The 24,522-nt window shown below is 38.7% G+C and overlaps 1 protein-coding gene across 1 annotated transcript; it reads right to left on the reverse strand.

Annotated features, from left to right (window-relative positions):
* Positions 1 to 622: 622 nt before the first annotated feature.
* On the reverse strand, positions 623 to 21,608 carry LOC103093685 (solute carrier family 22 member 20-like). Its single transcript, XM_056803727.1, has 8 exons — positions 21,399 to 21,608; positions 21,066 to 21,169; positions 19,500 to 19,764; positions 14,499 to 14,614; positions 8,678 to 8,892; positions 7,454 to 7,562; positions 1,819 to 2,022; positions 623 to 752 (listed from the first exon to the last, which is right to left on the reverse strand). Exons 1-8 carry the CDS (start codon positions 21,606 to 21,608, stop codon positions 623 to 625), a joined length of 1,353 nt encoding a protein of 450 aa, XP_056659705.1.
* Positions 21,609 to 24,522: the final 2,914 nt, after the last annotated feature.

Raw genomic sequence — 24,522 nt, forward strand, 5'->3', positions numbered from 1 at the left:
TTTTCTCTTTATGTTTTTAAAGCATTTTCCCCTGGTTACATGTTTCATGTTCTCTCCCTCCCCTTCTTCCTCCCCCTTCCCAGAGCTAATAAGCAATTCTACTGGGCTAGATGTGTATTTTCACTCAAAACTGATTTCCATATTGTGTGGAGAGGAAAGAATTATTTGTTCTTCTTGGGGTGGGATTTTATTACAGATCCCATTAGAAAAAGGAAACCTGAACAATTTGCAGGGATCCAGGAGAAAAAAACACCATTCATAAGCAAAGGATAAACTATGGGAGTGGAAACACCGAGAAAAAGCAACTGTCTGAATACAGAGGTTGAGGGGACATGACAGAGGAGAGACTCTAAATGAACACTCTAATGCAAATACTATCAACAAAGCAATGGGTTCAAATCAAGAAAACATCCAATGCCCAGTGGACTTACGCGTCGGCTATGGGGGGTAGGGGGGAGGAAAAGAAAATGATCTATGTCTTTAACGAATAATGCTTGGAAATGATCAAATAAAATATATTTTTAAAAAAAGAAAAAAGAAAAAGGAAACCTGGGAAGGGTTTAAAAACAGAATCTCAAGGGTATTCCGTTATTGCCATAAGCCCAGTGAGTGGAGAGATCGCTTATTGCAAAGAGAGCAAACCATTAGGCTCTCCTGGGGGACCTTTAGAAGTCAGAAGAGTCACTCCTAAGGCCACAGCTACCTCTTCATAATCTCCTCCCCCAGCCTGTTGAGACTCGTGATGGGGGCTCCTGCTGGGTAACACCCCGTTTTCTAATTCTAATCTAATTTTCTAATTCTAATTCTAATAAATTAATTCTAATTTCTAATTCTAATTCTAACTTTCACACCTAGGTTATAAGTTCAGCCCCAGATCATGGGATATAGAACAGAGAGGGGAGGGGGCCCTGGGTCAGGAATCTATCAAATGCTTGCATCTGCACCCACGCGTTGGGCTTCGCCATTAGGGCAGGACCTCTTCTCATGAGAAAGATGAAACCTTGCTTCTGTCCCTCAGACCGTCTCTATTTCTTTAAGCCGTATCATCTCATACACATATTGTTCATTTTTGTAATAGAGTCATCTTGGAAAACCCAAACCCAAGTCCTGGACCTTATGAACACGTGATAAATCATGCTTTTCTATAAGAAGCATGTACGTTCAGCATGTAGCACAGAGCCCTGCATAGGGTAGGTATTTAATAAACATTTGTGAATTGTAATTTGCTGATGTATTTGAAGAGCATAGTCAAGAGAAAATCGAGGTGAAGCATGTATAATATGCCTAGAATATCTCCACTCAGAGGTCTTTAAATACTTGATGAATTAAACCAATCGTTACTGTAACCATTTAACAAAATTAAGGCATTAGAGGCATCTAGGTGGCTCAATGGATAGAGTAGTGGGCCAAGAGTCAGGAAGCCCTGATTTCAAATCTAGCTTCAGACACTAATTAGCTATCTGCCTCAGTTTCCTTAACAGTAAAATGGTGATAATAATGCCACCCACCTCCCAAGACTGTGGCGAGCCTCAAACAAGATATGTTTAAAGTACTTAATACAGTACCTCGTTAATAATAAGTACTTAATAAATGCCTTTCTCCTTCCTTCCTATTTAAATGTTTTTTTTAAAGAAAGCGATATAGAAAAAGATATGTCGTGACTTAGGTTGGAATGAAACTATGCAACTAATGAAAGAATTTCTAGAGACATCGTTGTGGACTCTGAGCCAGTAGAACCAGAGAGATCAGCCCAAAAGACCCACCAGCCAACTTTAAGCTTCCCAAAATATGACACCTTGAAAGGTGTCAGAAGCTGACCTGTTCTCTGCCTCCTGGATGGTGTCCAGAAGTGGAAGGCCACGAGTCTCAGTCAAGAAGCAGGCAGAAGCTGCGGAAACGATGGGGACCATCCCAAACAACAAGGGCTGCAGAATAGGGAAGTAGCTGCCCCCAATGAAGACCATGGGAGATAGAAATGCGCCAAAGCGTATACTAAATAGACCAGCACTCAGGCCCATCTGTCTGTGAGTAAATCAAAGGAAAAAAGAAGTTAGAATGGATGCCACTCCAGAGCACAGGAGTCTACTGCTTTTCCCCTTCTTTCCCCAACACATAGCATAGGAGCTTTCTGTTCACTTTCTGGAAGTAACATTAACAGTTTATTCGTCAAGCATTAATTCTGTGGCTGTGTATAATGTTCTCCTGGTTCTACTCATTTCACTGTTCATTATCTTGTGTAGTTCTTTCTAAGGTTTTAAAAATCAGCATGCTCATCATTTCTTATGGTGCATCATCGGCTCAATCATAGACCACAATTTGTTCAGCAATTCCCAAGTGGATGGGCATCCCCTCAGCTTCCAATTCATTGCCACCATGAATAAAACTGCTATAGATATATTGAAACATATGAGTCCCTTTCCTCTTTCCCTGATCTCCTTGGAAATAAATCCAACAAGGGTACTGCTGGATCTAAGGGTAAACACAGCTTTATAACTCTCTTGGCATAGTTCCAAATTACTCTCCAAAATGGCAGAACCAGTTCACAGCTCCACCAGGAGTGCATCAGTGTGCCCATTTTTCCACAACCCCTCCAACATTTGTCATTTTAGCAAATCTGATGATAGGTCCTTATGGATGCTGGGTTTGTCACCAGATTCATCAAGGTCATATATTGCCTATACAGCCTTTTCTGCCTTTTTGCCTTTGTTAATTGTCACATAAATGATGATGGATGGATTCCATCAAAGTGGTTACAACCTGTATACAACCTTTGGAGAATTTAATGACCTAAATTTTTAAATTGATTTTAAAGGGTCTTCGAAAGTAATTTTCATGTATCTAGTAGCACCACTACCGCTTTTAAGCTGATTGATAATTTGCCTGCTTTTGAGTTATTTGTAACAAGAAGTAAAGGGTCCATTTAGTAGTTGAAGTGAAGTGCTATAGCACTATTGTATTCCCTACCTCTGCATTTATAAAAATGTAATGGATGGGACATATAAAGACAAGCCTTTTATGGCTGTTACAGTCTCATATGATGGATGGGAAGGTTTTCCAGGGGGCATGGTACCTCTGGATGGCTTCAGGTAAGGAGCATTCCCCATGGAGCCTAATGACTTCTGGATGGTTTTTATATTTATACATTTTCAACTTATTCTATCCTTTCACCAGAATGGTCTAAATTCTTAGTGATATTTTATACTCAAAAAGTTTTCATCAACAGTACAAAGATTTTTCTGGGCTCTCCTGTCAAATTTTGGAATGATGGCAGTAACAGACTTTGTTTAAAATGGCTCAGCCAAAGTAGAAAGATTGGCTAGATCTGGAGAATTGTGACAAGTATCCATGAGCTTCAAAGGTTTTTTTTTTTTTTTTAATGTCACACAGCAACTTATGTGAATCCTAATGATAGCAGGTTTGTTTGCTTTGTCATTAAATGGGCTCTTGTGATTTGGGGAATTTGGGTACTTCCTTGAATGTGCATTAACTCTTCTACTACTGTTTTTTATAAAGCCGCTACTTGGTAAAAAAAAAAAAATTATATTCACTCACACTGTGAATCATGGCCAAGTTAAAAAAGAAATCAATCTCATTTTTGGGTGAGGAACCTTTGTATTGTGCCTCTCCTTGGCAAACACAGTGTGTAATTGATTGTGAACTGTATATTTTTTTTTATTTTATTATTGTTTTTCTTTGTATGTGTAATAGAGTAGTTGAGTTTTCTTCTTTCTCTCATTTTTTGTACTTGAACCCAATATTAATCATTTTTTGATTTTACACTAATATAAGTTTACAATATCCATTAGCCCTAATATTAATGCATACCCAAAAGCTTTAGACTATGGAAACCTGTCATTAATTATTAAGTATTATGTGATTTTGGTTAATGATTGTGTCTGATTCCAGGAGAAAGGATAACAAAAGAGCCATTATACAGTGCCAAGAAGCACAAGATCAAGGAGATCAATCAATCCTGGTAGGATTGATGAAAATCTGTGCTAAGACAAAGGACTTGTTTTGGGGTTCAAGGAAGTAGCTGTTGACAATGCCAGATGCAAGATTTCCCCATGCCAGATTCAAATAAAGTACCTCAGTTTGGCTGCCATTCTGACTCCCCTATCCCTAAGAGCAAAGGTAAAACCAGGCCAGGAAATGATATTTCCCATTTGCTGCTAAAATCTAATCCCTTTTCTGGCCTTCATAGTGTGGCAATTTTCTATAGTCCTGGCTGCTGATCAGGTAAGTGCATATTACTGCAATGGTCCTACAGGCTTGTGGGACATAAATCACTTTATTGGGTGCTGATTCTAGAACCTGTTATGAGCTTATTCTCGCTACCTCAGAATTTTTATATACTATTTAATTTTGATTTTTTTTTCTTTTCTTCCATTTGGTTTTTTTATGTTTCTTACTTCCTTTTAAGAATTGATTCACATACCTCATAACTCATCCATGTATCCCTGGGTGATCCATCTGTTGGTCAACACCCTCCTCAAGGGAAATTCTATGATTGTCATAAAATTCTAGATTTATAAAAAATTTTCTTGTTTGAGAGTAATTTTAGGATAAGAAATTTCCTACCTCCCTGAATCTAGAAAGTGAATTGTTTGGAGAAGGCACCATGGAGATGCTTGCAGAAACCCCATACATCTGCATAAAAATATCCAGAATGAATTTTGGGATGTAGTGAAATTGTACTGGGGGGAGGGGGGTATTGAATGCATTTATTTTGAATGTAAACTCTTATGCTAAAAGGGACTTCCCCCAATTGGCTTTTTCTCAATGTGCCTAGCAACTATTCATTTTGTTTTCTCTCTCTTTTATTTCACTCTTATCCCCAAATTATTGTAATTTCCCCCTTAGAAAGTGCAATATTGAATGTACCTCTAGTTAAAGATCTTTAGAGATAAATGTTGATTATATGTACTGATTCCATGGGGAAACTAGGCATGTAAATCTGAGAGAATTCTATATGCTCATATTCCATTGGAATTGTAAACCTTAAAATGTCTTAGACTTATGAATGTTGGAAATTTCCCTATTGGGAAATTTCATTGAAAAATTTCCTACTGATAGTAAGAACTCTATTGGAATATGAAACTCCTTGGCAAGGGAGGATCCTTCTCCTCCCTACTTAAGACTACTTTAGGACAGAAACCTTTTGCTAAACAATGGAAAGGGCTTTGAACTATGCTTAAGCATAGAACAGGAAGTTCTTTGAGTCATGATTGATTTTAGAATTGATACAATAGAGATACTTGGAATGACAGAACCAGGTCTTGGAACTTACAATCTCCACCCTACTCAGAGTAACAGGATTTAGGAAGGGCTGCAGCAAAGATCAAGATTTAATTATTTGAGAATATGACCTTCAACAGACATGTGCAAAAAAAACAGACCTCTGGGCAGTCCTGGGTTAAGCTGGAGCCACCATTGGCACTGGGGAGACATCGACAGTGATTGGTAGATGTGAGAACTGAGGGGAGGGGACTTAGATGGTTTCCTTAAAGATAGCGGGGTCTGAGGACAAGAGGAGGAGGTTTTGCTCTGAGAGGTTTTGCTTTGGAGGAGTCTGAGAGGAGAGAGGTCCTGGAGGGAGAGCTCCTGGAGAGGTCTGAGAGGAGGGCTTGCTCTGAAGGAGGCTGGAGGTGGAGGCCCCTGAGACTGTTTCTCCATTTTGGTCACTTGAGTGATAGGGACTGATCTCTTTTCTTTGCCTCAGCTATCTAAAGGCTTGGGCCTTTGGCCCAGCCTAAGCAGAGGGGGTATTTAAGTCCTATTCCCTTCTCTCCCCTCTCTCTCTCTCTCTCTGTCTCTGTCTCTGTCTCCCTCTCTCTCTGTCTCTGTCTCTGTCTCTCCCTCTCTCTCTCTCCCTCCCTCTCTCTGTCTCTCTCTCTGTCTCTCTGTCTCTTTCTCTCTCTCCCTCCCTCTCTCTCTGTCTCTCTCTGTCTCTTTCTCTTTCTCTCTCTCTGTCTCTCTCTGTCTCTCCCCTCTCTCTCTCTGTCTCTCTGTCTCTCTCTCTCTCTCTCTCTCTCTCTCTATCTATCTATCTATCTATCTCTATCTCTAATACCTTTCTTCCTCCTGTTTGTAATTAAAACTCCATAAAAGGTTGACTGCTGACTTGAGTTTTCATTTAGGAATTACATAGCTGAATTCCTTGGCGACCTTAAATTAATATATATCAGTCTTTTAAAGTGATTTCCATATCACAGAATCACAGAGGGGGTTGTGTAATTAGAATCTGTTCCCCAGAACTTCAATTCCCAGCATTCTACTTTCCTTCTTACATTACATGCTAAAGTAGGGAGGATATAAGTTTTGTGTAGCCTCGCCAATCTCTCTCTCTCTCTCTCTCTCTCTCTCTCTCTCTCTCTCTCTCTCTCTCTCTCTCTCTCTCTCTCTCTCTCTCTCTCTCTCTCTCTCTCTCTCTCTCCCTTGATCATAGCAGCAGAATCAGGCTGGAGAATTTACTCATGTGGGTTTACTTTTTGTTAGATAATTATGTTTGAACTTCTATTTCTTTTAGTTTATTTTCTTTCTACTTCAAGTGATTATTAATAAATTTTATAAATATAATACTTGGAGTTTTGGACGTTAATTTAAATCGTACAGGTATATAAGGCCCCTGTGTTCTATTATTCTTTGGAAAATCATCTTTGGTGGTGAATTTCCCAGAAACACTGCCTCCAGAGCCTCAGAGTCTTGACTCTGTGTGGTATGTAGCACTGGGCTCTGTGTGGTGGCCAGATATGAAGGACTTGTCTCTTTTCCTGATTAAAGATATGATTTTATGACTCCTTCAGTGGTTCTGTGTTTTTCCAAGTTGACACTATCAATCATCCATGAGCTCCATCTTTGGGCTCAAAAAGCATTCATTATGACATTGCTTAAAACAAATTATTGTCCTTTAACTGTCACTTCTAGCTCAAGGTTAAGTGACCAAATGTTATTCCCAGTATCCTATTCAAACCCTTCCTAATATTTTCATGATCCTTAAGCCCTTATAGTCTTACTTATTAGAAAACCCCTCATGTATCTGAGGAACCAAGAGGGGTCCCTGCATATGTTCACTAATATAGCACAGATAAATTATGACATTGCTAACAAATAATATTATTGAATTAATATCATAGAATCAGAAACCTAAATTAAATGAACTCTTCATTGTTCAGAGGAGCAAACCTTCCGAAATGTCTTGATTTGCCCAAGGTCACCTAGGCAATAAACTTCAGAAGAAGCTTTTATTTCTGTCTTTCTATTCCCAGTTCCTGGCACATAATAGGCACTGAAAAAAATTTTTGTTAAATTGAATATAATAGAACTTTGCCTCACTGGGCTGTTTCCAGGCCAATGACTTAGTGCCACAATACCTGCTTGAGTCAATGTTAAGAATAGTTTACCATTATTAATTTATAGCATTCTTGTCACATTGTCTTTCCTGGTCTCTTACCTGATTTCAGTTGGGTAGAGTTCTTCTATATAAAGGTAGAGGCAGGAAATGGCCCCTCCCAGGAACCCTTTTCCAAGCACACTAAGTATCATCCAAAAGACAGGCATGTCTGAGGACAAACAATGAGATGAGAGATGAGGAAGGAGTGAAATAAAGAGGAATGGAAAGAGGGAGGGAAGGAATAAAGGAAGGAGGCAAGAAAGGAAAGAAGGAGGAAGGAAGAGTGAAGGAATGAAGAAAGGAATGAAGGAATAAAGGAAATAATTATTTATTAACTGCTTACTATGTGCCAGGAAATTTCCCAAGTACTTTACAAATATCTCATTTGATCTTCACAACAACCCTCAGAAATAGAGGTGAGTGCTATTATTGTCCCTATTTTACAGTTGAAGAAACTGAGGCAGGCAGAGGTTAAGTGATTTGCCCACAAGAACATAGTTAATAAGTGTCTGGGGCTAGAATTGAACTCAGGTATTCCTGACTACAGATCCAGCATTTTTTAACCTGTGATGGCTAGGTGCCTCCCAGGCCTGTATTTTCATGTCCATTCATTTGCATTCCTCTTCAGGGGAGGTAATCTTTCAAGCTATGAAAAGTTGCTAGAGCTATTCTCTATTTATTATTGGCCCTTTATTTTTATTTTTAAAACCTGTTCTGTTTATAAAGCAGGGTTTCAAGTGTAGCCCTCAATAGTCACTGCACATGTAGTTAATGGGTCAATTGACCACCTGGAGCTTCCCCCAGAGAATTAGCCCTCCACAATCAGAATTCCTCACTTTAGTGAATTTAATCCAACATCCTCCCATTTTGAAGTGTTTTGTCTAATGTATGAATGTATGTATGTATAATGGGGGTAGTATAGTGGATAGAGCACCAATCTTGGATTTAAGAAGACCCGAGTTCAAATTGAACCTCAGATACTTCCTGTGTGATCCTTCACAAATCACTTCACCCTGATTGCCTCATTTTCCTCACCTCTAAAATGAGTTGGAGAAAGAAATGGTAAACCATTCAACTATCTTTGCTGAGAATACCCCAAATGGGGTCATGGAGAGTCAGAAATGACTGAAAATGACTAACCAGTTGCATATGTAGAGGAAAACATGGCTTCTGACTGGTGGAAAGAATGCCAAACACCTCTTATTTGATATTTGCAACCCCAATATGCCCCTTATGTATTGTAGGTGATTCATAAATATTGGATTATTTTCATCAGTGTCTCACCTTGAGGTACAAAGATGCTAATGATGATCAAAACTCCAGGAAGAAGCATAAAGGAAATTAAAGTAACTCGACGTCCCAGGTAAGACATACTGATGGAAGACAGCAGCTTTCCTGGCAGATCTATAAGTGCAAATATCAATTGGACCCAGTAAATGCTGAACCCAAATTTCTGCAAGTCTAAACCCAGTCCATAAAAGGAGAAGCCACAAGCAAACCTGGAAGTAGAAACAGTTATTATAGTGTAAACCTGTGATGCATATTCTTAGTTTTCATTTCAACCCAATGATTCTTTAGCCACGAAATTGTGAGGGGAGAGCTTGATATTGTCGGGTTGAGGAGGTATCCTCTTAAAGAATTACCAGGCTCTACGGAATATTTTTAAATAGATGAATTTATTGAGTGAATGGCTGGGAGGCAGGTGCAGGTGAGGTCTGCCTCCCTGAAGAGAAGGGGTCTAGGATTTTTATACCTTAAAGGAACAGAAAAGGGAAGGGGGACAAACAAGGAGGATGAGGTAATGTTCCCGTGTCTAGGATAGAAGCACAAATATGTTTGATATGCAATCAGAAGATGTTCTAAAAACTCTTATCATCATGTATCCATGGAAAAATATTCTAAATTAATTAATTAAATAAAATTTGTTCAATAAAAAAAAAGAAAAACTCTTATCAAAAGTCATAGGGAAATGCTCCTTTAATCATGCAGTTTGTCCCTTTCAGGAAAGTCAACTTTCTTTAGCTAGGACTTCAAAGGACCAGGATTGAGAAATTCCTCACATACTCTTTGACCTGAGATTCCTCTCAAGATGGGGGGGGGGGTCCAAAGGGTCCTCTACCCCCGTACCAAAATGGGAATGGTCTTATTCCAGGACTAATCAAATAATACTCTTCATCATTCACAGTAAGAGGTTGGGGCATTAAGGGCTATAAGATGATATGCAAAAAAAAGAAAAAGGGAGGGGGGGAATCAAAGAGAGCACCAAGAGATACCTGAAGAAATAAAACAAATAGGATAATCTTTATCACACAAAGGTATAAATGGGAAGGAGAGGGGAAGAATACTCTTATAAGAATGAGAGAAAGAGAGTGCTAATAAGTAATACTTAAACCTTACTCTCAGTGAAATCAATACTGAGAGGGAAGAGCATATAGACCCATTGGGGTCTTGAATTCTATCTTATCCTACAGGGAAAGTGAGAAGGGAAAACTAAGAGGGGTAGGGGAGAGGGAGTACAAAAAGGGAGGGAAATATATGGGGGAGGGAACTTAACAGACCATTAAAAAACAAGAAGGAAACAAAAAGTGAGGGGCCATAAAGGGAAGCATATTAAGGGAGGGCATTAGGGGGGTTGATTAAAAGCAAACCACTGGTTTAAAAGGATATAGCAAAGGAAGAAAGGGTAGAACTAGGAGAGGATATCAAAATGCTGGGGAATACACAAGTGACAATCATAACTTTGAATGCGAATGGGATGAACTCACCCAAAAATGAAAACAAATAGGAGAGTGGATTAGAATCCAAAATCCTACCATATGTTGTCTACAAGAAACACACCTGAGGTGGGTAGATACTCATGAGGTTAAAATTAAAGGTTGGAGTGAAACCTATTGGGACTCAACTGATAGAAAGAAGGCAGGAGTTACAATAATGATATCTGACAAAGCCAAAGTAAAAATGCATCTGATTAAAAGGGATAGGCAAGGTAAATACATCCTGATAAAAGGGAGTATAAGCAATGAGAAAATATCAGTAATCAACATGTATGCATCCAAATTTCTAAAGGAGAAACTAGTGGAGTTAAAGGAGGAAATAGATAGTAAAACTATACTAGTGGGAGACCTGAACCTACCACTATCAAATTTAGATAAATCAAATCAAAAAATAAATAAGAAAGAGGTAAAAGATGTGAATGGAATCTTAGAAAAAATGAGAGTCACTAGATATATGGAGAAAAATAAATAGGGACAAAAAGGAATACACCTTCTTTTCAGCAGCACATGGTACATTCACAAAGATTGACCATGTACTAGGTCATAAAAACATGACAAACAAATGCAGAAAAGCAGAAATAATAAATACAACCTTTTCAGATAATAATGACATAAAAATAATGATCAGTAAGGGTACATGGAGAGCCAAATCAAAAATTAATTAGAAATTAAATAATATGATTCTCCAAAATCAGTTAGTTAGAGAACAAATCATAGAAACAATTAATAATTTCATTGAGAAAAATAACAATGACGAGAAATCCTTTCCAAATCTCCGGGATGCAGCCAAAGCAGTACTCAGGAAAATTTATATCCTTTAGCTCATATATTAACAAATTAGGGAGGGCAGAGGTCAATGAATTGGACATGCAAATCAAAAAACTTGAAAGCAATCAAATTAAAAATCCCCAGAAGAAAACTAAATTAGAGATCCTAAAAATTAAGCAAGAAATAATTTAAAATCAAAAGTGAAAGAACTATTGAACTAATAAACAAGACTAGAAGCTGGTATTTTGAAAAAACAAACAAAATAGACAAAATACTGGTCAATCTAATAAAAATAAAAGGAAAGAAGAAAACCAAATTAACAGTATCATAGATGGAGACCTCACCTCCAACGAAGAGAAAATTAAGGCAATCATTAAAAACTATTTTGTCCAATTATATGGCAATAAATATGCCAATCTAGGTGATATGGATGAATATTTACAAAAATATAAATTGCCTAGATTAACAGAAAAAGTAATGGAATTCTTAAATAATCCCATATCAGAAAAAGAAATTGAACAAGCCATCAAAGAACTCCCAAAGAAAAAATCCCCAGGGCCTGACGGATTCACAAGTGAATTCTATCAAACATTCAAAGAATAGCTAATCCCAATACTATACAAACTATTTGACATAATAAGCAAAGAAGGAATTCTAACAAATCCCTCCTGTAACACAAATATGGTACTGATCCCAAAGCCAGGCAGGTCAAAAACAGAGGGGAAAAAATGACAGACCAATCTCCTTCATGAACATAGATGCAAAAATCTTAAATAGGATACTAGCAAAAAGACTCCAGCAAGTCATCACAAGGGTTATTCATTATGATCAGGTGGGATTTATACCAGGAATGCAAGGATGGTTCAATATTAGGAAAACCATCCACATAATTGATCATATCAACAAGCAAACAAACAAAAATCACATGTTTATCTTAATAGATGCAGAAAAATCCTTTGACAAAATACAACACCCATTCCTATTGAAAACACTAGAAAGTATAGGAATAGAAGGTCCTTTCCTAAAAATAATAAAAAGTATTTATCTAAAACCATCAGTCAACATCATCTGCAATGGAGATAGACCAGATGCATTCCCAATAAGTTCAGGAGTGAAAGGAGGATGCCCATTATCACCACTATTATGTAACATTGTACTAGAAACACTAGCAGTAGCAATTAGAGAAGAAAAAGAAATTGAAGGTATTAGAATTGGCAATGAGGAGACCTAGCTATCACTCTTTCCGGATGTTATGATGGAATCCTAGAGAATCAACCAAAAAGCTAGTCAAAACAATCAACAACTTTAGCAAAGTTGCAGGATACAAAATAAACCTGCATAAGTCATCAGCATTTCTATATATCTCCAATCCATTTCAGCAGCAAGAATTAGAAAGAGAAATTCCATTTAAAATCACCCTAGACAAATATAAATAATATTTTAAAATTTAAAAAAAATTTTTTAATAAATTTTAAAATAAAAAAATAAATAAAATACTTAGGAATCTATCTGCTGAGACAAACACAGGAACTATACGAACACAACTACAAAGCACTCTCTACACAATTAAAACTAGATCTAAACAATTGGAAAAACATTGATTGCTCATGGGTGGGACGAGCTAACATAATAAAAATGACAATCCTACCCAAATTAATCTACTTATTTAGTGCCATACCCATTGAACTACCAAAAAAACTTTTTTGCTGAATTAGAAAAAAACATAACAAAGTTCATTTGGAAGAACAAAAGATCAAGGATATCCAGGGAAATCATGAAAAAAAAATGAAAAGGAAGGAGGACTTGCAGTCCCAGATCTCAAACTATACCATAAAGCAGTGGTTATCAAAACAACTTGGTACTGGCTAAGAGACAGAAAGGAAGATCAGTGGAATAGATTTGAGGTAAATGACCTCAGCAAGACAATCTATGATAAGCCGAATGTTCCCAATTTTGGGGACCAAAACTCACTATTTGATAAAAAATGCTGGGAAAATTGGAAGACAGTATGGCAACATCTCACACCTTAAACCAAGATAAACTCAGAACGGGTGAATGACCTGAATATAAAGAAGGAAACTATAAGCAAATTGCACAAATATAGAATAGTATACTTGTCAGATCTTTGGGAAAGGAAAGACTTTAACAGCAAGCAAGAGCTAGAAAAAAAGTCACAAAATGTAAAATCAATAATTTTTATTACATCAAATTAAAAAGTTTTTGTACAAACAAAACTAATGCATCCAAAATTAGAAGGGAAGCAACAAACTGGGAAACAACCTTCATTACAAAAACCTCTGACAAAGGTCTAATTACTCAAATTTATAAAGAGCTAAACCAATTGTACCAAAAATCAAGCCATTCTCCAATTGATAAATGGGCAGGGGACATGAATAGGCAATTTTCAGTTAAAGAAATCAAAACTATTAATAAGCATATGAAAAAGTGTTCTAAATCTCTTATAATCAGAGAAATGCAAATCAAAACAACTCTGAGGTATCACCTCACACCTAGCAAATTGGCTAACATGACAGCAATGGAAAGTAATGAATGCTGGAGGGGATGTGGCAAAGTCCAGACATTAATTCATTGCTGGTGGAGTTGTAAATTGATCCAACCATTCTGAAGGGCAATTTGGAACTATGCCCAAAGGGCGGTAAAAGACTGTCTGCCCTTTGATCCAGCCATAGCACCGCTGAGTTTGTACCCCAAAGAGATAATAAGGAAAAAGAATTGTACAAGAATATTCATAGCTGCTCTCTTTGTGGTGGCAAAAAAAAATTGGAAAATGAGGGGATGCCATTCAATTGGGGAATGGTTGAACAAATTGTGGTATTTGTTGGTAATGGAATACTATTGTGCTCAAAGGAATAATAAAGTGGAGGAATTCCATGGGAACTGGAACAACCTCCAGGAAGTGATGCAGAGTGAAAGGAGCAGAACCAGGACTGTACACAGAGACTGATACACTGTGGTACAATTGAATGTAATGGACTTCTCCATTAGTGGCAATGTAGTGATCCTGAACAACCTGGAGCAATCTATAAGAAAGAACACTAACCACATTCATAGGAAAAAATGTGGGAGTAGAAACACAGAAGAAAAACAACTACTTGATTACATGGATCGAGGGGGATATGGTTGGGGATATAGACACTAAAGGAACATCCTAGTGCAAACATCACAGCATGGAAATAGGTTCTGATCAAGGACACATGTAATGCCCAGTGGAATTGCACATCAGCTACAGGAAGGTCAGGGGGAGAGGAGGGAGGAATAGAATATGATTTTTGTAACCAAAGAAGAATGTTTGAAATTGACCAAATAAAATTTAAAAATAAATACATACAAATAATAAATAAAATACAAATAATACTCTTCACATCTCAAGCAACTCATATGTACCATATTCTCATATTTCTGACCCCTAATCTTTCAGGTCCACCCACATGCAGAAGGATAGTGCCCTTAGGACCTAGATTGTAGCGTGACTACTTCGAACTCCTCATGAGGATGTTGATATTTGGGGTAAAAAGAGCTGGCTAAAAACAAGACCCACTCACCACTCAAGCATGAGACAGAATGTGGTTATACGTATTCCTGGTGTCCGGACAAGGTCTGTGAAAAAAGGAGAAGCCTTCACACCTGCAAGATCCTCTTCAATATAAGACATCACAACCTGGCCAGGGAAGAGGGCAGAGGAGGGATACTTGGTATTAAATTATGGGATTTTTAAAGAGATGAGGAATGGGGGGAATCATTGTTCTTATATCAACTTACTGACAGTAAGAAGCTATGGTAGCTGTCAATATGCCAAGCCCTGCCTACAACTATCTGGCAAACTCAAGCCATGCCCTCCCCATGCTTTCAGACCACCTGAAGATTCACCCACCCTATAATGTCATTGAGGCACCATGGACAATGATCCTAGGTCTCAACTCTTAAGGTTCCTCTAAGGCCTTCTAATCCAAAAGTTTCATTTTACAGAGGAGGAAATTCTGATTAAGTGACTTGATCAAAATCACAGAGATGATAAGCCTTAGAAATAGAATTTGATCCTAGGTGCTCTGACCAGGGATCTGTCCATTATCCCACACTGTGAGCCATTCCTGAAATTAGCCCTTTTCTCTAGTGAGACCACCACCATTGCCCCAACCATCACTATTCAAGGACTGCTGCCTCAACACTTTAAAACCAGCAACCCTCTGCAAAGGTGTCCCTTTATCCCTCTGGCTTGAAGGAAAATTTGAACTGTCCCTAGAAAGCTTCCCTGTTTTCCACTCTCGCTATCTGCTATCTTCATGTCAAAGGGAAACTTGGCAAGCCCTATACCTCTGGGACAGCTTTCTGCCCCTTTATCCAATGTAACTTATGGTTGGAAGGAAGCCTTGAGCCCCACCCTCATACCACCAATTTAAGCAAATGCATCCAGAAAATAAAGGCAAATGGTAACATCTGCTATGAACAAGCTTTAAAGAAATTGCTTCCTCCAAGATTCATGTTCCAGAATTCTGAAGTATTGGCTGCTTAGTATTTCAGCAAAGAGATCATTAATTTCATTTCTAAGTTCTATCCTTGGACTCAATTTACAAATGATGTGTCTCTTCATAGGGATTGAAATACATGTCAGTCTTGTGAAGGCTTTGGAAGCAAATGGTATCTGCCTCCCACAAGTCTGGTGTCCAAAGTGTGGGTAGCCATCTTCCAAAAGCAATTAAAAGGCACACAGAATTCATTCATGAATGGACTGCAATGGATCCCCCACCAATAATTCATCTAAGGCATTCCCCACATGGGCTCAAGCTAACTAAGACCCTGTGTAGTTGGAATTTTGTACCCCAAGACTACATTCCCCAAAACTCCTTTAGTATTTCCCAGAATTCCTGCCAGGAGCCGTCAAAGCCATGCTGTTTGACATAGTCACATGTGGAAACCAGGTGTTTCAAAGCGGCCCCCAGGAAGGATGGAAACATCCACTGTGTGACTTCTCTCACTAACATCCCTTATTATTGGAATTGTTCCTGGGGAGAAAATAGATGAGAGCAAAATACCTATAGGATTAATACAGATGTTCCACTTTATTCCCCCCAGAATATCACCAAAAGATCATACTTACAGAATTAAAACTAAAGATTCCTATGTTCCCCCTTCCTAGGTTAAACTTCTAACAAAACTGCAGTTACATTCTCCACCCCGCACTAGAAGCCAGGGATGATGGGTATATTAATTACCCTCTAGGCAGAGACTGGTATGTTATACTTCACTGATTTGTTTTACTAACTAAAGACTAGGCAATCTGTCTTGGAAACCTTAGTGAAACCTTAAAAGAATGAAAGCCTGATATTAAAAAATACCTGAAATTGGGTTATGTTTCTATTACTCTTTGACCCCACACTCAGCAGCAGTGTTTTTGTTGAGTATCTCCTAAGAAATTCTGATTGATTATTTATTTGATTAAAAGTAACAAATAATTATTTTTAGCTTATCTGCAAGTCCGAGCACCTCACAGGTTAATGAGGAACTGACCTCTGGCTATCCTGCCTTTCCTCTGTGTCCTCACATACGTTTTTACATTTGGTTGTTAAAAGTTTCTGTAACCACACCCTCAGGGTCTTCTTTTAATGCTAAGGTGTCTGGAAAAACTCTCTTTCTCTCACTTTACTTCCCTTTACTTCAAGTTATTATTATTATTATTTTAAAAACTTATAAAAATAATATTTGGAGTATTTGGATATTTAATTTTAATCTGACAACCCTAAACTTTGTTATAAATTGTTATATCACCAGGAACTAGTGTCCCTGCACCAAAAATGTTTAATTTACAGAAGAAATTAATTCCTGCTCTGAGATAAGAATTAGTGCTAAGCCTATGATTTTTTATAGAGAGTGCAATCCCCAGTTCCCTTGAAGCCCCAGCTCAAGTATCACCATCTACAAGGGACATTAGACCTTCCCTAAGAGTTCCAGTTGTTAGTATGCTGTACTCCCTGAATTACCTTGGATTTGCTTTGTGTTTCATATTTATACATTTTGTATATTGTGCACATGTTAATATACATACACTCTTGTAGTTGATATTTCTCTTCAGGTTAATGTAAACCATAAAGGGCAAGAATGATTTCATTTTGGTCTTCATATCCCTAGTACCGACAACAGTGCCTGGCACATAGTACCAGCTAAACCCACAATGAATACTTGTTGATGTGGGGGTAAAGGACAAACACTGTTGAATAACCTAGAAAGAAGGTTATCATAAATTACAAGGTTTCCTTTAAGTCATACTTCTGGAGTGAGTTTTCTCCCCTCTTCCTTCTGACCATTTATCCGTGCCACCTTCTGAAGGGTCTTCACAGCCACATGGAGTTTGTTGTGAGTGATGAGCCAGCAAGCAGATTCTGGGAGAACTCTAATACAGAATTGAGATAAAAGTGAAGCTCAGAGGATGTAACACAAATGCAGCAAGGCAGCCCTGTCCCTAAATCAGAAGAGTTATCCATGGGTCCATTCCAGGTATGCAGTCTGCATTAGGAGGATAGTAGGTTATTTTCCAGACTGCTTCCTCACCCCCAGAGGATACATGCTCAAAGGAGACAGATCCTAAAATAAAAGAGTCCCTCTATTGAGTGAATTTGGTTTCTGATTGCTCCTGAGGACTTCTATTGACAAAGAAATGCCTTGGGACACAGATCTAGTACACTTCCCCACCTTGGTCTTTTTGGAATATCTAGATGGCACTAAAATTGACATGCCCGCTTGGGATTCTCCTGGACTATGAACAAACTTGGGCTTATAGTGGAAATTGAAAATTATTTCCTAGTCACTCAGAGAATACCTACTAATTGATCAATTAATCAATCAACATGAATCTTTAAGGGCTTGTTATGACCCAATCACTGTACTAGGTCCTAGGAAGAAAAAGATGAAAGCAAAAATAGTCCTTGCCCTTGGGAGGAAGCTTATGTTCTACCAGAGGAGGCAATATATAGGTAAAGGATATATACAAAATAGATAAACGATATATATTAAATGGATAAAGGATATCTACAAAATAGGTAAAGGATACTTACAAAATGGAAAACGAATGTTTACAAAATAGATAAAGGATATCTATTAAATGGATAAAGGATATCTACAAAATAGGTAAAGGATACTTACAAAATGGATAACGAATGTTTACAAAATAGATAAAGGATATATATTAAATGGATAAAGGATATCTACAAAAAAGGTAAAGGATACTTACAAAATGGATAACGAATGTTTACAAAATAGATAAAGGATATATACAACATGGATAAAGGATACCTACAAAATAGATAAAGGTAAGTTCAGGTGGGAAGGGCAGGAATAGCTACTAAGAGCTGGCAGCATCTGAAAGGGGTCTTGTAGAAGGTGGTGCCTGTGCTGATCTTTGAAAGAAATTGAGGGTTCTAAGAGTCAGCCTCCAGGGATTGTCCTGGGAGCACAGCAGCTCAAGCTTTCCAAAAGCTCTGGTTGTATGGGTCAATGACCCCTTAGGGTCTTTCAGAAATGGGCCCCAGCCCACCCTGAAAATCACATAAGTATGACAAAATTTATTAAAGGCAATGGTGGAGAAAAAATTCAGCGAGGGTATTGGCTGGGCCTAACCTAGAACACATGAAACATTCATTGATTCTTCCAATTGGACCTAACCAAATGGCCTGTGAAGCTTTATATGGCCCCTTGGGCATGACCAAAGGTCTTTTGGTCTGTGCCAGCATCCTGAATTAGATAGCAGAAACTTCTCTGCACGGTACAAGAGGAGTGAGGAGAAGGGCTTAGGATTGCAAAGGAGCTTTGCAAAGCACTCTTTCTCAATGCCACGTCCCCCCACAATATCCTCCTTGGCAACCACTGTCCCTTTACCCCTAGGCTTTTGGATAATTGTCTCTCTGTCTGTTCACATACAGAGTACAAAGAAAAATGATCCCAAATGAGACTGAAGCAGAAAACTGCAGCCAGCGCCATTCTCGAACCAAGTAAGCCCATCCAGGCAGGAGGATCTGTCCAGCAGAGAAGGCATAAGAATCAAGCGTATGCACGATCATCAGTGACTTGGGAAGTGTCCACTCTATGGCTTAAGGGAAAACAACAACAAAATCAATCACACTGCATGAAATATGGAAAGAACAGAGCAATAGTAGCGATAAGAATCACGCTCAAATTGCTCATCAGCCAACAGCAAACAGCAAACATTTCAACAAGCATTTGTTACATGTCTGACAAAAATGGCACAGCCCCTGCCTTCCAGGTGTTTACATGCTCCTGGGTGACTCTGACACAGGCACTGAAGCAATTTGACAGACTTCATTGACCTCTACCATGAAGCTAGCACATGGTATGTCTGCCCTCAAGAGCTTGACTTTCTTTCGATTAGTCAAGCCACCAAGCAATTAATAATTACTTACTATGTCTCCGGCACTGTGCTGTGAGACAATGATAAGAAGAAAATGAAAAAGTCCCTTCCCTTAAGGAGCTTACATTTGACTGGAAGAATATTGGAGGAAAATATAAATAATTTTTTAAGACTCCTTATGATTTACTTTGCCAAAACTTGCCAGCTCCTTTCCTCGCCAGGCTGCTAAGAGCTCTGCCGTTCCGGCTTCTGCCCCATAGTATAACAACCAGGATTCTGACTTCCTCTGATACTCACTTAGGCAAAGACAAGTGATAGTGACGCCTGTGAGAGCTACTCCATTGAGGAAAAGGAATACGACATAGCCAGCATAGGTGGGCATAAAGGATGCACAGGAACCAACAATGGTGGCCATCAGAGAGGAACACAGCAGCATTGTCCTTCGACCATACCTGACCGCAAAGAAACAAAACTGTATCACTGACAAAGCGTGAGCGGTTTCTTACCCAGTTTTTCCTCTTCGACCATTATCTCTGCTCTGACCTGCCCTACTTTGAAACCATTCATCTCTCTTCTCTATAAAGAAAGTACTAATGAGAAGGTTGTCTCCTCCTGTTACCCTAATCACCATTCATCTATCAGTAGACAAGTGCATTATTGGGGAGATATTCAGGAACCAGAAGGGATAGACACCACTGCTCTCAGCCTACTCATCACAGCTCCTATACAAAAATTCAGAGGTAGCTGTGGCTCAATGAGCACTGGGTCTGAAGTCAGGAAGACCCAAGTTCAAATCCAGCCTTGGACCTTAGACAAGTCAGTTAACTTCTATATGCCTAGGAGAAAGTTAGATATCTTAGTGGATAGAGTGCTGGGCTTAAAGTTAGGGAGATCTGGGTTCAAATCCAGCCTCAAATATTTCCTAGATGTGTGATCCTGGGCAAGTTACCTTTTGCCTTAGTTTCCTCATCTGTAAAATGAGCTGGAAAAAAAATAACAAATCAATCTAATATCCCTGCCAAGAACACTGAAAATGGGTTCACAAAGAGTTAGACAAGAAGAATCCAGAAAACAACAACAAATGTGTGTCTATAATTAATGAGATTCAACCCTAAGTCTAGTAACAAGGAAAAAACTCAGAACGTCAATGGGGAAAATCTCTGGAACCCAGAGTCCCAGAAATAGGGAAGTGATCCACCTGCTGCTAATCGTTAGCAAAGAGACTCTCGGGCCTCCTCATAAACCTTATTTTTCTTCTGCACATTTGAAGTTCACTCTTGGTCCTTCCCTCAAATAGTTGACCCAGAGGCAAGAAAGCAGAGAAAAAGAGCCACCTGGTTCCCACAGTGCTTGGCATCCAAGTGTAACAACCTTAGACAGGGTGAGTATCAGTGGTAGAATGTATTTTCCTTCCTGAGACTATGGCTTGTTTGTGGCCCACAAAGGGATGATGATAGTTGGATGGTAGCCTGGTATAAGCAGGCATATTGGGAGACAACGAGGAGACCAGTTTAGGGATGGAAACAGCCAGCCTGGGCTCTAGTGGTTTCAAAAGGCCCCCCGGACCACCTAAACATAATGTGAGGCTGCCTCGGTGAGCAGAAAAAGAAAAAAAAAGGCTTAACGTTCCAAAGTTCTGCCTCCTTCATGCTTTGGCCTTGGGTCACTCTTATTTTAGAAGCTTGCAAAAATGTGTCACTAAATCATTTCAAATGTTCTTTTTAATCATCCTTCACGTGAGTCCTTCACTTACCTGTCAGAGAGTATCCCAAAAACAATACTTCCTGCCTGCTGTCCTCCCATGTATATTGTCTGAACAATGGATTTCAGTGGCTTCTGTCCACACACCAGGTCCCACTAAGAGAGAGGTGGGCACAAAGTGGGAGAGAGAAGGAGGGGAGAAGGGATCATGTGAAACCACGCAATAGCCGGAAAGTCTAGTATACCTAAATACTTATTGACTTTGGGACAAATTGCATCACACCCAATTTAATAGGGATTTGTGTCAATAGAGAAATATCCTGGGCTGCCCATCCATGGAGGTGGGAGTAACTTCTCAATTGGTTGTTTGGCCAGAACAAGTTACATCTTTTGAACTGGCAGATTGCACGTCTCCCTCCTTTTTCTGCTCAGCTTCCAAGGAGGGCTCCATGGACTGAACTAGTAAAAGGGGGGAAGATATCCTTTTGAAGTTTCCCTTTGCACCTTCAGGCTCTGAGAAATGGCTCTGGGATCTCTGTTCTGCTTTATTTATCCTCCATTTCAGGTACAGGCTGTAATCTCCCCCAGACCTCATGTTGACCTTAGATCCCGGATCCTTGAGAGGATGTTGCCATCAGTTAGCCTGGCAGGGCAACCCTGAGAAGCCAGGGTGCCTGGGGCTCACGTCCAAGAGGGGAGCTTGGCCTTGGAAAAAGGACTGTTATACAGGAACTGATTGAATCTATGACCCTGATCCTTTTCCCCTCCTCAGGTGGTATTAGGGAAGAGGAGGAATGATGCCTCCCATATTATAGAGTATGTATAGATATTTATTATGCTTTGGAAGTAAATATTTCTTTATAAAAGTTCATTTGACTGGGAAGTGGTTAAAAGGGAACTGGCATACAGGAGCCCCTGCTTATACCTGAAGGAATCAATAGAACCTGGAGACAATGGCAGAGAGCCTAGTCACCTCCCATGTTCCTTAAGGGTCCTGGAAAAGCCTGGCGAACAGATGAAATGGAGCATCCTGGCCCCGAAAATCTCTTTTGGCTGATGGCCTCTATGTGTCTCCTCATCAGTCCCTCTCAACAATTCCCTATGTAATTGCTTGTAATTCCCTTGGAATTGCTTCCATTTGAATCTTCAAAATTCCACTCTTAAGAGCCTCCAATCCATCAAGGACATCCTATCTAATCTTCCTCTGAATCCCGGGAAATCTGCTCTCCTCTTTTCATTTCCTAAACTTTTTAAAAGATGACCTTGTTGTTCAAATCTGACCTCAGCCACTTCCTAGCTGTGTGACCCTGGGCAAGTCACTTGACCCCCATTGCCTAGCCCTTACCACTCTTCTGCCTTGGAGCCAATACACAGTATTGACTCCAAGATGGAAGTTAAGGGTTTAAAAAAAAAAAAGATGACCTTGTTGTTGTAACCCGGCAATAGATTAAAAAGTCATAATACAGGTCATGGTTTGACCTAGAAATCCTACTGCTAGTTTTTGCTCTGAAGAGTACAGAAAGTACTTTGGTTCATAAAGTACAAAATGGCTATCTGCTCATAACTGCTTTATTTGCAATAGCCAAAAAATATCTAGAAATGTTTTTTTATGTTCAAGTGATGGAGAACCAGATAAACATGGTATAGTCATAGAATCTACTAGTAGAGTCCCAGAAAAAATTTAAAGGCTTCAAAGATATGTGGAATAACAGATAAAATGAGCAAAGAGACCAGGAGAGCCAGATAAGCATACAGCCTGGCAAAATTGTGTTTGTGTCATAAAAAGAAAAAGAAAACGGAGACAAAGGGAAGAGAGTCCACATAGATTTGGAAAGAGAACAGAACCAACTTTTGTTATTTGTTTTTTGTGTGTGTGTGATTTATTACTTTGCTTGAGTTTCCTTTGTTTGTACAGGCATAATCATTATTGTGTTTTTTTCCTAAGATATTTGAGATTGGAGGTTTATTCCTTATTTACTTTACTTGTTGCTAAAATGGTGGTGAAGGTTTTTATATTTATTATTTATTTAATTTTTTTGGATTCTTTTTTCTTTTGAATTCCAAATTCTCTCCCTCCCTCCTATTCCTCTCCCATCTACTGAGAAGGTAAACAAAATGATGGCAATTATATGTGTGAAATTATGCAAAACTTATTTTTGTACTTGCCATATCACAACAAGAAAAAGGCAAGAAAAATTAAGAAAGTAAGAAAAAGACTATATTTCAATTTCATTCAGAGTTCATCAATTCTTTCTCAGGAGGAGGATAGCATTTTCCATCATGATTCATTTAGGATTGTCTTGGATCATTATATTGACTAAAATGTCCAAGTCTTCAACTATGCTTGGCAATACAATAATCTAAGTCAATCCCAAACGACTCGTGATGGAAAATGCCATCTGCCTCCAGAGAAAGAACTAATAGTCTGAATACAGAACAAAGTATGTTATTTGTAACTTTCTTTTTTGTTGTTTGTTCAAGTTTTCTTCCACAAAATGACTAATATGGAATTTTTTACATGATTTCACATACATAATCTATATCAGATTGCTTACTGTGGGGGGGGGGAATAAAGAGAGAGGGGGGGACAGATTTTGGAACCAAAAAACTTTTAACGAATGTTTAAAACAATTTTTTAAAATTGGGGAAAATATAAAATTTTACTTTAAAAGGAAGAGGTAAGTATTTCATAAATCATCCTTATAATAATGTTTTTACTGTATAAAGGAAGTCTCCAGGTGTAACGACTTTTCATGCCACTGGACCCAGGCTTTCCAAAGCCGAGAGAGGGGGACTGTCTCTGTGCACCGACTTTTCCACTTAAATCTCCTTCACGCACCAGTGTTTTTGTGCACACTCATCTACATCACAGATGAAAACGCACAAAGATAATCATCATCCTCAGTTACTGAGAGACTACTACTATGATCTCCTAGTTCTGCTCACTTCACTTTGCATCAGTTCATAAAGGTCTTCGTACATGATCTATATATATATATATTTTTAAACCCTCACCTTCTGTCTTGGAGTCAATACTGTGTATTGGCTCCAAAGCAGAAGAGTGGTAAGGGCTAGGCAATGGGGGTCAAGTGACTTGCCCAGGGTCACACAGCTGGGAAGTGGCTGAGGCCAGATATGAACCTAGGACCTCCCATCTCTAGGCCTGGCTCTCAATCCACTGAGCTACCCAGCTGTCCCCCATGATCTATATTTTAGAAATATTTTTAAAAAAATAATCCTCCTTTTCTCCTCTCAGAACGAGATAAATCTAACCAAAAAAATAAATAAAAAAGAGGGTAAGGAGAACTCCAACAGCAGTTCATTCATGTCTCTACTTTTCTTTATCCCTTCCAGCACTTGTTATTTCTGATAAGTGTGAGGTAGTACCTTGGAATTATTTTAATTTACATTTTCCTAATCAGTAGTGATTTAGAGCATTTTTCCATGCGACATTAGAGAACAATTTCTTCTTCCAAAAACTGCCTGTTATATATATATATATATATATA

This window comes from Monodelphis domestica, chromosome 6, assembly GCF_027887165.1.
Source record: "Monodelphis domestica isolate mMonDom1 chromosome 6, mMonDom1.pri, whole genome shotgun sequence".
Classification (NCBI taxonomy): domain Eukaryota; kingdom Metazoa; phylum Chordata; class Mammalia; order Didelphimorphia; family Didelphidae; genus Monodelphis; species Monodelphis domestica.

Bases quoted from the DNA above. Each gene is read 5' to 3' on its own strand.
- LOC103093685 (XM_056803727.1), bottom strand. From the start codon at position 21,608: ATGAGGTCTGGGGGAGATTACAGCCTGTACCTGAAATGGAGGATAAAT. The intron at 8,893-14,498 runs GTGAGTGGGTCT...TTCTACTTCCAG, and splicing joins TTCTGTCTCATGCTTGAGTG to GTTTGCTTGTGGCTTCTCCT. The intron at 7,563-8,677 runs GTGAGACACTGA...GTTTGTCCTCAG, and splicing joins TAGCATCTTTGTACCTCAAG to ACATGCCTGTCTTTTGGATG.